This window comes from Pseudophryne corroboree, chromosome 1 (assembly GCF_028390025.1).
Source record: "Pseudophryne corroboree isolate aPseCor3 chromosome 1, aPseCor3.hap2, whole genome shotgun sequence".
Lineage (NCBI taxonomy): Eukaryota > Metazoa > Chordata > Amphibia > Anura > Myobatrachidae > Pseudophryne > Pseudophryne corroboree.
The window spans coordinates 18552358-18564750 of record NC_086444.1 but is presented as its reverse complement, the minus strand read 5'-3'; the positions used below and the strand labels follow the sequence as shown (position 1 = coordinate 18564750).

Genomic DNA, 12393 nt, shown 5'->3' with positions numbered 1-12393 from the left:
AAAGACGCACTGCACTCACATACAGGCAAAGACGCACTGCTCTCACATACAGGCAAAGCCGCACTGCACTCACATACAGGCAAAGCCGCACTGCGCTCACATACAGGCAAAGACGCACCGCTCTCACATACAGGCAAAGCCGCACTGCACTCACATACAGGCAAAAACGCACTGCACTCACATACAGGCAAAGCCGCACCACTCTCACATACAGGCAAAGCCGCACTGCGCTCACATACAGGCAAATACGCACCGCTCTCACATACAGGCAAAGCCGCACTGCACTCACATACAGGCAAAGCCGCACTGCACTCACATACAGGCAAAGACGCACTGCGCTCACATACAGGTAAAGCCGTACTGCGCTCACATACAGGCAAAGCCGCACCACTCTCACATACAGGCAAAGCCGCACTGCGCTCACATACAGGCAAAGCCGCACTGCGCTCACATACAGGCAAAGCTGCACCACGCTCACATACAGGCAAAGCCGCACTGCGCTCACATACAGGCAAAGCCGCACTGCGCTCACATACAGGCAAAGCTGCACTACGCTCACATACAGGCAAAGCCGCACTGCGCTCACATACAGGCAAAGCCGCACCACTCTCACATACAGGCAAAGCCGCACTGCGCTCACATACAGGCAAAGACGCACCACTCTCACATACAGGCAAAGCCGCACTGCGCTCACATACAGGCAAAGCCGCACTGCGCTCACATACAGACAAAGCCGTACTGCGCTCACATACAGGCAAAGCCGCACTGCACTCACATACAGGCAAAGACGCACTGCACTCACATACAGGCAAAGACGCACTGCTCTCACATACAGGCAAAGACGCACCGCTCTCACATACAGGCAAAGCCGCACTGCGCTCACATACAGGCAAAGACGCACCGCTCTCACATACAGGCAAAGCCGCACCACTCTCACATACAGGCAAAGCCGCACTGCGCTCACATACAGGCAAATACGCACCGCTCTCACATACAGGCAAAGCCGCACTGCACTCACATACAGGCAAAGCCGCACTGCACTCACATACAGGCAAAGACGCACTGCGCTCACATACAGGTAAAGCCGTACTGCGCTCACATACAGGCAAAGCCGCACCACTCTCACATACAGGCAAAGCCGCACTGCGCTCACATACAGGCAAAGCCGCACTGCGCTCACATACAGGCAAAGCTGCACCACGCTCACATACAGGCAAAGCCGCACTGCGCTCACATACAGGCAAAGCCGCACTGCGCTCACATACAGGCAAAGCTGCACTACGCTCACATACAGGCAAAGCCGCACTGCGCTCACATACAGGCAAAGCCGCACCACTCTCACATACAGGCAAAGCCGCACTGCGCTCACATACAGGCAAAGACGCACCACTCTCACATACAGGCAAAGCCGCACTGCGCTCACATACAGGCAAAGCCGCACTGCGCTCACATACAGACAAAGCCGTACTGCGCTCACATACAGGCAAAGCCGCACTGCACTCACATACAGGCAAAGACGCACTGCACTCACATACAGGCAAAGACGCACTGCTCTCACATACAGGCAAAGCCGCACCGCACTCACATACAGGCAAAGCCGCACTGCGCTCACATACAGGCAAAGACGCACCGCTCTCACATACAGGCAAAGCCGCACTGAACTCACATACAGGCAAAAACGCACCACTCTCACATACAGGCAAAGCCGCACCACTCTCACATACAAGCAAAGCCGCACCGCACTCACATACAGGCAAAGCTGCACCACTCTCACATACAGGCAAAGCCGCACCGCGCTCACATACTGGCAAAGCTGCACCGCGCTCACATAAAGGCAAAGCCGCACTGCGCTCACATACAGGCAAAGCCGCACCGCGCTCACATAAAGGCAAAACCGCACCACGCTCACATACAGGCAAAGCCGCACCGCGCTCACATACAGGAAAAGCCGCACCACGCTCACATACAGGCAAAGCCGCACCAGGACTATATATTTTGCCCATATATAAACAGTATGACTACACGCACACACAATACTATGTATAAAGTGTGATTATTGCAGACCACGTGAAATAGATAATATAATGATAGATAATATAATATCAGACAGTGTCATGTCTGCCGGTTCTTCATCGCTTCCAACCCTCGAACCAACACCAAGCAGATTCCAAACTCAATACATACAGCAACAGCCGGGCATGACGTGTAAAGGCCCATACACACTAGCTGACTTTGAGCTCACAGTAGCTCACTTTTGGCGTTTTAATCTACAATGACAGTGTGTATGGCTTGGCGATGAGCGGTGATGCTCCTGCGTCATCGCTGGCCACCGCCGTCCGTCGGGAAGTTTGAACAGCCGAATGGAGCACTTTCCACCGCCCGTGAACATCACTGGCACAGGGAAAATCGCTCAGTGTGTACGCACCTTAAGACTGGCAGACTGTGATTGTGAATTCAGCACCAGTCTCATTGGCACTGCAGGGGTGGTATGGAAATGGGCGAGCACGTGGTTTGAGCCCAGGGGGCGACATCGGCAGGGAACTCAGCTCAGAACATCGGCCCTCATCCAGCACACGGGGGGCACAACTACCAGAAACATATCTGAGCGGGCTAACTGTCAGTCTAGCATCGCTGTCATTGCCGATGGCAACGTGATGAACACATGGGTCGTTATTGAAGTGTAGCAGCCGCCGATGACAACTGTGAAGCACTGAGGACCGTTCTGCAATGATATTTCGTGTTTAGGCGATGGGAAGTGTGGTGCCGTAATGTACCGATTACTGGTATTATAACATTACTCTGTAGAGTCTGTATATGAAGCACAACAGAAAAAGCCGCAGCTGCTGCACTGTAACACTTCATATGCAGATTCAGTGACAACGTCGCACACAGGTATACAAGTGTCACAAATCATATTAATCAGCTGCGCCCTAGTTGCATCGCTTGCGTTTAAGGCGCATTTCCGGTAAAAAAAGGCGCCCGATGCTAGCAGAATCTCACAGCACCTGCCGTGCCAAGAGGGGCTGCTTGGCGCGACTACAGCAAAGATGCACGGGGACACGTCTGTACCAGAAAGACCAACGCAGCTTGGCGCGATGCTGAATTTCCTAGCGGTCTATGGCGAATGGGGAATAATGCAGCACGTTACAGCCTCACCTGTCATTTCTGCTGTCGCACTTCAAGGTGACATTGTCTCCAATTCTCCCATATGTGACACCTGAAAGAAAGAGGACATTTATTCATAGCAGAAATTCCAAACCTGCCCCGCAGGCTGGGGTGCATCAGGGTGTGTTAGGGCTGGTACACAGGCCCATCGTGCAGCAGAATAATAATAAGCGCTGTGGGCGGGTCATACAGCGGGGGATGTATGATGTAATGGAGGAACCCTGACACCTGTAGGTCACTCCGCCTGTAGCAGTGGACAGAAAGTAAGTCTGTACCTTCCTCCTCCCATGTATGCGCAGATAGCGACCTGGAGACCGCGGCCACAGCGAGGAGACAAATCACCCGGCTAAGACATGGTGCAAAGCTGCTCATCTGCAAAACACAGAAATATCCGGGTCACACAGAGATCACAGCCAGTATATATACATAAATACACAGCCAACTTATACATCGGGCAGAAATACCATTGGTAGCGCCAGGATTTAGTACCTGATTTAGGTGGGAGACAGTAATCAGTACTCTGGGGGATATACAGATGTGTCAGTGCGCTACAAGTCTCGTTACACATAACGCGTGAGTGTCATATGTCTTGGTAGCGCCAAGCGTCTTTTTTGCATTTTTGTTCCGGGAATATAGGCATGCTGCATATCACTGTAATCACTAGAAGCTGATTGTGCGTCTTATTACTTTACTGTGCGTCTAAGGCGCATTTTCAAAAATAAACGCAACCAAAAACCCTCTTACCCATTGTGAGTGTCTCCCTATCACCCCTCGTGTGTCTTCTTATCACCCATCATGTGCATCTCCCTCTCACCCATCGTGTGCGTCTGTCTTTCACCCATCGTGTGCGTCTCCCTCTCACCACTCTTCTGCGTCTCCATATCCACCCTCGTGTGCGTCTCCCTCTCACCCCTCGTGTGCGTCTCCATATCCACCCTCGTGTGCGTCTCCCTATCACCCCTCGTGTGCGTCTCCCTATCACCCCTCGTGTGCGTCTCCCTATCACCCCTCGTGTGCGTCTCCCTCTCACCCCTCGTGTGCGTCTCCATATCCATCCTCGTGTGCGTCTCCCTATCACCCCTCGTGTGCGTCTCCCTATCACCCCTCGTGTGCGTCTCCCTATCACCCCTCGTGTGCGTCTCCATATCCACCCTCGTGTGAGTCTCCCTATCACCCCTCGTGTGTGTCTCGTCTCCCTATCACCCCTCGTGTGCGTCTCCCTATCACCCCTCGTGTGCATCTCCCTCTCACCCCTCGTGTGCGTCTCCCTATCACCCCTCGTGTGCGTCTCCATATCCACCCTCGTGTGCGTCTCCCTATCACCCCTCGTGTGCGTCTCCCTCTCACCCCTCGTGTGCGTCTCCATAACCACCCTCGTGTGCGTCTCCCTATCACCCCTCGTGTGCGTCTCCATATCCACCCTCGTGTGCGTCTCCCTATCACCCCTCGTGTGCGTCTCCCTATCACCCCTCGTGTGCGTCTCTATATCCACCCTCGTGTGCGTCTCCCTATCACCCCTCGTGTGCGTCTCCCTCTCACCCGTCGTGTGCGTCTCCATATCCACCCTCGTGTGCGTCTCCCTCTCACCCGTCGTGTGCGTCTCCCTATCACCCCTCGTGTGCGTCTCCCTATCACCCCTCGTGTGTGTCTCCCTCTCACCCGTCGTGTGCGTCTCCATATCCACCCTCGTGTGAGTCTCCCTCTCACCCCTCGTGTGCGTCTCCATATCCACCCTCGTGTGTGTCTCCCTATCACCCCTCGTGTGCGTCTCCCTCTCACCCCTCGTGTGCGTCTCCATATCCACCCTCGTGTGCGTCTCCATATCCACCCTCGTGTGCGTCTCCCTCTCACCCATTGTCAGTGTCTCCCTATCACCCCTCGTGTGCGTCTCCCTATCACCCCTCATGTGCGTCTCCCTATCACCCCTCATGTGTGTCTCCCTCTCACCCCTCGTGTGCGTCTCCCTCTCATCTTGTGTGCGTCTCCCTATCACCCCTTGTGTGCGTCTCCCTATCACCCCTCATTTGTGTCTCCCTCTCACCCCTCGTGTGCGTCTCCCTCTCCTCTAGTGTGCGTCTCCCTATCACCCCTCGTGTGCGTCTCCCTATCACCCCTCGTGTGTGTCTCCCTCTCACCCCTCGTGTGCGTACGCACCCCTCATGTGCGTCTCCCTATCACCCCTCGTGTGCGTCTCCCTATCACCCCTCGTGTGTGTCTCGTCTCCCTATCACCTCTTGTGTGCATCTCCCTATCCCCCCTCGTGTGCGTCTCCCTATCACCCCTCGTGTGCGTCTCCCTATCACCCCTCGTGTGCGTCTCCCTATCACCCCTCGTGTGTGTCTCGTCTCCCTATCACCCCTCGTGTGCGTCTCCCTATCACCTCTCGTGTGCGTCTCCCTATCACCTCTCGTGTGCGTCTCCCTATCACCCCTCATGTGCGTCTCCCTATCACCCCTCGTGTGCGTCTCCCTATCACCCCTCGTGTGTGTCTCGTCTCCCTATCACCCCTCGTGTGCGTCTCCCTATCACCCGTCATGTGTGTCTCCCTATCACCCCTCGTGCGCGTTTCCCTGTCCCCCCTCGTGTGCGTCTCCCTATCACCCCACGTGTGTGTCTCGTCTCCCTATCACCTCTCGTGTGCGTCTCCCTATCACCCCTCGTGTGCGTCTCCCTATCACCTCTCGTGTGCGTCTCCCTATCACCCGTCATGTGTGTCTCCCTATCACCTCTCGTGTGCGTCTCCCTATCACCCCTCATGTGCGTCTCCCTATCACCCCTCGTGTGCGTCTCCCTATCACCCCTCGTGTGTGTCTCGTCTCCCTATCACCCCTCGTGTGCGTCTCCCTATCACCTCTCGTGTGCGTCTCCCTATCACCTCTCGTGTGCGTCTCCCTATCACCCCTCATGTGCGTCTCCCTATCACCCCTCGTGTGCGTCTCCCTATCACCCCTCGTGTGTGTCTCGTCTCCCTATCACCCCTCGTGTGCGTCTCCCTATCACCTCTCGTGTGCGTCTCCCTATCACCCCTCGTGTGCGTCTCCCTATCACCTCTCGTGTGCGTCTCCCTATCACCCGTCATGTGTGTCTCCCTATCACCCCTCGTGCGCGTTTCCCTGTCCCCCCTCGTGTGCGTCTCCCTATCACCCCACGTGTGCGTCTCCCTATCACCCCTCATGTGTTTCTCCATCTCACCCCTCATGAATGTGACGCTCCTGACCTTATGAATATTATACACGGCCACACAATCTCACCAGATCTTTATCCCACCGATTAGAAGTATAACATACAGTTATATTTACAGAGAACGTTAGTGAAATGAATCATAAAGGCATCTTATATCCCATTTCATCTGTAGCCGCAGAGAGAACAATGACCTGTGTGTGGTGGACGGCTTGGCAGAGACAGGTAACAGGAATTTACCAAATCCCTCGGCCCTCGTGTAAATACTGTACGCAGAACAGGCCAGAAACTCTTTTTGAAAAAGTTCCCGGTATACAGAGAACGAAACGCGTTGATCGACCTTTTCCTGAGCGCCACCACTGTATCAGCATTTCACCCTGAGATCCCCGACAAGGGACTCTATGATCTCTAATCAGCCGGACTCCGCCAGCTAATGGAATATCATCAGTCGCGTCGCCCCCATGTACTGAGTGGCAGCAGTCCAGCCTACAAGTGCAGCGCTCACCCGAGCGCCTCCCGCTGCAACTACTTTACAGACGCCGGCCTACACTGCATAGCGGATCCTGTAAGCGCCCCCCAGCCGGATACCTGTCGCCGATCATTCCTGAGCAGCGCAGAGCAGTCCTCGGTCACGGACAGACTTTGTACCCGCCCGGTGCTACAAGAAATCACTATGCGGGACGGGTAACTATTTCCAAACAAACCTTTTTTATCCTCTCACCATCAGTGACGGTAAATACCCGTATACCAGACATACCGGGACGCCAGTGTTAAACGCAGACAATACTGACAGGACAGCGCGGGCGGAGCTCTCAAGCACTATATTATAAGGAGATTCACTGTCTGGTTGTGATTCTATATAAATTGTTTGAGTGTTTCTTATGACTGATACATACTTTTATGTGAATGTTACTTAGGCCGAGACATCAACCTCACCTGACACACATGAGAATTAGTATTTTAATAAATGCCAAATGTTTTTATAAATATGAACTGAATGTCCGTGTATACATATATTAATTAAACAATTTGAATTTACCTATGTTAATAGTGTCATGTAAATGGGAAGTATATTCCCCTCAGATAAATTATTTTTCCCCATTTGGTGAGGCAGTGTTTCTGAGGCTTTTTCCAGTCATTATTCAAAATTTCTATTACATTTTTATAGAATATAATAATATGTGCACAATGGGCCTAATTCAGACCTGATCGTTCGCTAGCTATTTTTTGCAGTGCTGCGATCAGATAGTCGCCGCCCATAGGCTTTGCAAGTGTGTGACCGCATGTGCAGCCGAGCGGTACAAAAAAGTTCTGTGCAGTTTCTGAGTTGCCCAGAACTTACTCAGCCGCTACGATCACTTCAGCCTGTTCTTGTCCGGAATTTACATCAGACATCCGCCCTGCAAACGCTTGGACACGCCTGCATTTTTCATTTTTCCAAACACTCCCAGAAAACGGTCAGTTGACACCCACAAACGCCTTCTTCCTGTCAATCTCCTTGCGTTCAGCTGTGTGAATGGATTCTTCGTACAATCCATCGCATAGCAACAATCCGCTTTGTACCTGTGTGACGCGCCTGCGCATTGCAGTGCATATGCATGCGCAGTTATGACCTGATCACAGCACAGCGAAAAAACCTAGCGTGCGATCAGGTCTGAATGACCACCTATGTGTATACGCTCTTCTTGGTTATTCTCAAATATATAATTTGACTTCAAAACTAGTATCTACTTTGCAGGCTGTAAACCCCACATCATCATAACTCCTCATCATCAAAACTAGTATTTACGTTGCAGGCTGTAAACCCCACATCATCATAACTCCTCATCATCAAAACTAGTATCTACGTTGCAGGCTGTAAACCCCACATCATCATAACTCCTCATCATCAAAACTAGTATCTACATTGCAGGCAGACTGTAAACCCCACATCATCATAACTCCTAACTGCAGCGGACATCGCCGGGGCACTCCCGAAGAGTGTACCTCATGGGGCCATCCAAGCCAGCTGAGACAAGGACAGAGTCAGGCTGAGGAAAGGTCTGAGGAACTTCAGTCGCACGCGCGTGGTCACAAGCAGACACACCACCCTAGTCCACAATTAGACCCCAAATTTATCAGTACGGGCGCTCTGCAGTCATGCCCCCAATATCATGAGCCAAAGGCACCCCCCTGCCACTGAGATCCCATTAGCCCTGATTTCTTGCCATCACGCTGGGACAAACGGAGTCGGATTCTCTTCCCCTTCTGAAGGATATTCTCATGCAGTAGATTGATTCTGAAGAGTTCTGGCAGGGCCGGCTCTAGGCCTGTTTGAGGGGAGCGGCCACTCCAGAGGGGGCACAGTGCAACTGCCGGCTGAACTTCTGGCCTGATTAAACAACATGGAAGTCATGCAGTCACAAAGTGCACTGAGGGTGAGGAGGGAGGGAAGGCGGCCAGCGGCTACAGTGCAACCAGTTACCGCCGTCCTGAAGGAACTTCTGTCCCTCATCAAGGGTATATTTTAAGGACCAATATTTCAGATCTGTAAGCGAGGCTGCTACCTCACAGTTTCTGGCACTGCCTATGTCTTGAGCTCAGATGAAGGTAGGTACAGTTGCTGCTCTAGAGGTGGGACTGCAGCACAATCCAAAATAAATTCAAATAGGGGAGCTACACCAACAGCTACCCCAAATATCGCCGATCGGGACTCCACTATTTACATTTTGAACTTGTAAGTCGTCTGTGGGGTGTGGGGGTGCCAATTTTGTTTTTGTTTTATTCTAGGGGGCTAATTTTCTTTGGTTGATAGTATTCATTATGTACATAGATGGATTGCAGGAGGGGAGGGTGAGTGGATATAAAATTCTCGCACAGGGTGCTAGAAGACCTGAGACCAGCTCTGGAAAACAAAAACACACCTGCGTAAGTAGCGTGTAAACGTTACCTACCTGTGTCTCTAAGGTGGAGGAAAGTAAAGTGCTGCAGGGCATGCTGATCCCTGTAGTTCAACAAATGCCAGTCACTGATTCTATAACCTTACCATACGGTGCCATTGATAAGGAAAAGCTTCTTCTATTTACATCTCATAAAGGACCCCCGCATTAAAGCCTTTGTATCGACCCCCAACTCTGACACATTGACAAAGAGTTCCCAGATCTCCGCGTGTAATTAGTGTGTAACGGTCACTCAGACACTCATCTTATTCACTTGCAGTTTCAGGTTCTCTGTGAAGGAAATCAGGGATTTATTGTACAGATGTTGGGGACTCTGTGTAGGTAACGCTCCGCAGTCATCAAGAACTTCCTGAAAATCAGGCACAGGTTCAGAGATTCTCCCAGGGAGGAGCCGTCCCCACTCTGCTATTACTACTGGCGGCCCAGCTGTTATATGGGCCATTACTGGGATGTGGGACCAGCAGGGCGGCGCACAGGAGCAGTGAGGAAGATATACATTACTGACAACAGCACGTTACTGAGTCACTGAACCCAATTAAACTATGTCATCTAGTCACACAAGGAAAGCTCTTAAAGGGAACCGTGACAGTGGACGGGTACACAACGCTGAGACATGACAGTGACAGTGGCCAAATACACAACGCTGATACACAACGCTGAGACACGACAGTGACAGTGGCCAAATACACAACGCTGATACACAACGCTGAGACACGACAGTGACTAAATACACAATGCTGAGCAGTGACAATGGCCAAATACACAACGCTGAGTCGTGACAGTGGCCAAATACACAACGCTGAGTCGTGACAGTGCCCAAATACGCAACGCTGAGACATGACAGTGACTAAATACACAATGCTGAGCCGTGACAGTGCCCAAATACGCAACGCTGATACACAACGCTGAGACACGACAGTGACAGTGGCCAAATACACAACGCTGATACACAACGCTGAGACACGACAGTGACTAAATACACAATGCTGAGCAGTGACAATGGCCAAATACACAACGCTGAGTCGTGACAGTGGCCAAATACACAACGCTGAGTCGTGACAGTGCCCAAATACGCAACGCTGAGACATGACAGTGACTAAATACACAATGCTGAGCCGTGACAGTGCCCAAATACGCAACGCTGAGACATGACAGTGACTAAATACACAACGCTGAGACATGACAGTGGCCAAATACACAACGCTGAGATATGACAGTGGCCAAATACGTAACGCTGAGATATGACAGTGGCCAAATACACAACGCTGAGACATGACAGTGGCCAAATACACAACGCTGAGACATGACAGTGGCCAAATACACAACGCTGAGACATGACAGTGGCCAAATACACAATGCTGAGACATGACAGTGACTAAATACACAATGCTGAGACATGACAGTGGCCAAATACACAACGCTGAGACATGACAGTGGCCAAATACACAATCCTGAGACATGACAGTGGCCAAATACGTAACCCTGAGACATGACAGTGGCCAAATACACAACGCTGAGACATGACAGTGGCCAAATACGCAACGCTGAGACATGACAGTGGCCAAATACACAACGCTGAGACATGACAGTGGCCAAATACACAACGCTGAGACATGACAGTGGCCAAATACACAACGCTGAGACATGACAGTGGCCAAGTACACAACGCTGAGACATGACAGTGGCCAAATACACAACGCTGAGACATGACAGTGGCCAAGTACACAACGCTGAGACATGACAGTGGCCAAATACGCAACGCTGAGACTGACAGTGGCCAAATACACAACGCTGAGACATGACAGTGGCCAAATACGCAACGCTGAGACTGACAGTGGCCAAATACACAACGCTGAGACATGACAGTGGCCAAATACACAACGCTGAGATATGACAGTGGCCAAATACGCAACGCTGAGACTGACAGTGGCCAAATACGCAACGCTGAGACATGACAGTGGCCAAATACACAACGCTGAGACATGACAGTGGCCAAATACACAACGCTGAGACTGACAGTGGCCAAATACACAACGCTGAGACATGACAGTGGCCAAATACGCAACGCTGAGACATGACAGTGGCCAAATACGCAACGCTGAGATATGACAGTGGCCAAATACACAACGTTGAGACATGACAGTGGCCAAATACACAACGCTGAGACATGACAGTGGCCAAATACACAACGCTGAGACATGACACTGGCCAAATACACAACGCTGAGACATGACAGTGGCCAAATACACAACACTGAGACATGACAGTGGCCAAATACACAACGCTGAGACATGACAGTGGCCAAATACACAACGCTGAGACATGACAGTGGCCAAATACACAACGCTGAGATATGACAGTGGCCAAATACGCAACGCTGAGACTGACAGTGGCCAAATACGCAACGCTGAGACATGACAGTGGCCAAATACACAACGCTGAGACATGACAGTGGCCAAATACACAACGCTGAGACTGACAGTGGCCAAATACACAACGCTGAGACATGACAGTGGCCAAATACGCAACGCTGAGACATGACAGTGGCCAAATACGCAACGCTGAGATATGACAGTGGCCAAATACACAACGTTGAGACATGACAGTGGCCAAATACACAACGCTGAGACATGACAGTGGCCAAATACACAACGCTGAGACATGACACTGGCCAAATACACAACGCTGAGACATGACAGTGGCCAAATACACAACACTGAGACATGACAGTGGCCAAATACACAACGCTGAGACATGACAGTGGCCAAATACACAACGCTGAGACATGACAGTGGCAGAATGCTGAGCGATGACGCTGACAGAATACGCAATACGGAAGCCATATTTGCTGAAGAGCATAATACGCCAATGTAAAATGTAACCAGCCTTCTATGCAAACTGCCCACTACCATCACTATCCTCGCAGAATAACCCTGATACCTTAATCCTATATACTGTAGATATGGGAACTATATAACTGTGTTTTCATATATATATATATATATATATATATATATATATATCGGTGTTATAAGGTCACATAAATAAGTTTAAAAGAGATAAATCGGTTTCCGGGTGTAGTACACGCCATCACAAGACACTGCTCTCA

General features: G+C 51.2%; 1 protein-coding gene across 4 annotated transcripts in view; it reads right to left on the bottom strand.

Annotated features, from left to right (window-relative positions):
• The window catches only part of LOC135053777 (interleukin-11 receptor subunit alpha-like), a 239034-nt gene that overhangs the window by 125252 nt on the left and 101389 nt on the right, over positions 1-12393 (bottom strand). For all 4 annotated transcript variants that reach the window (XM_063957505.1, XM_063957503.1, XM_063957504.1 and 1 more), the window contains exons 2-3: positions 3441-3537; positions 3157-3217 (exon numbers count right to left, since the gene is read on the bottom strand). In XM_063957505.1, coding sequence (XP_063813575.1) covers positions 3157-3217; positions 3441-3537 — 158 coding nt within the window. The remainder of the gene's footprint in view (positions 1-3156; positions 3218-3440; positions 3538-12393) is intronic.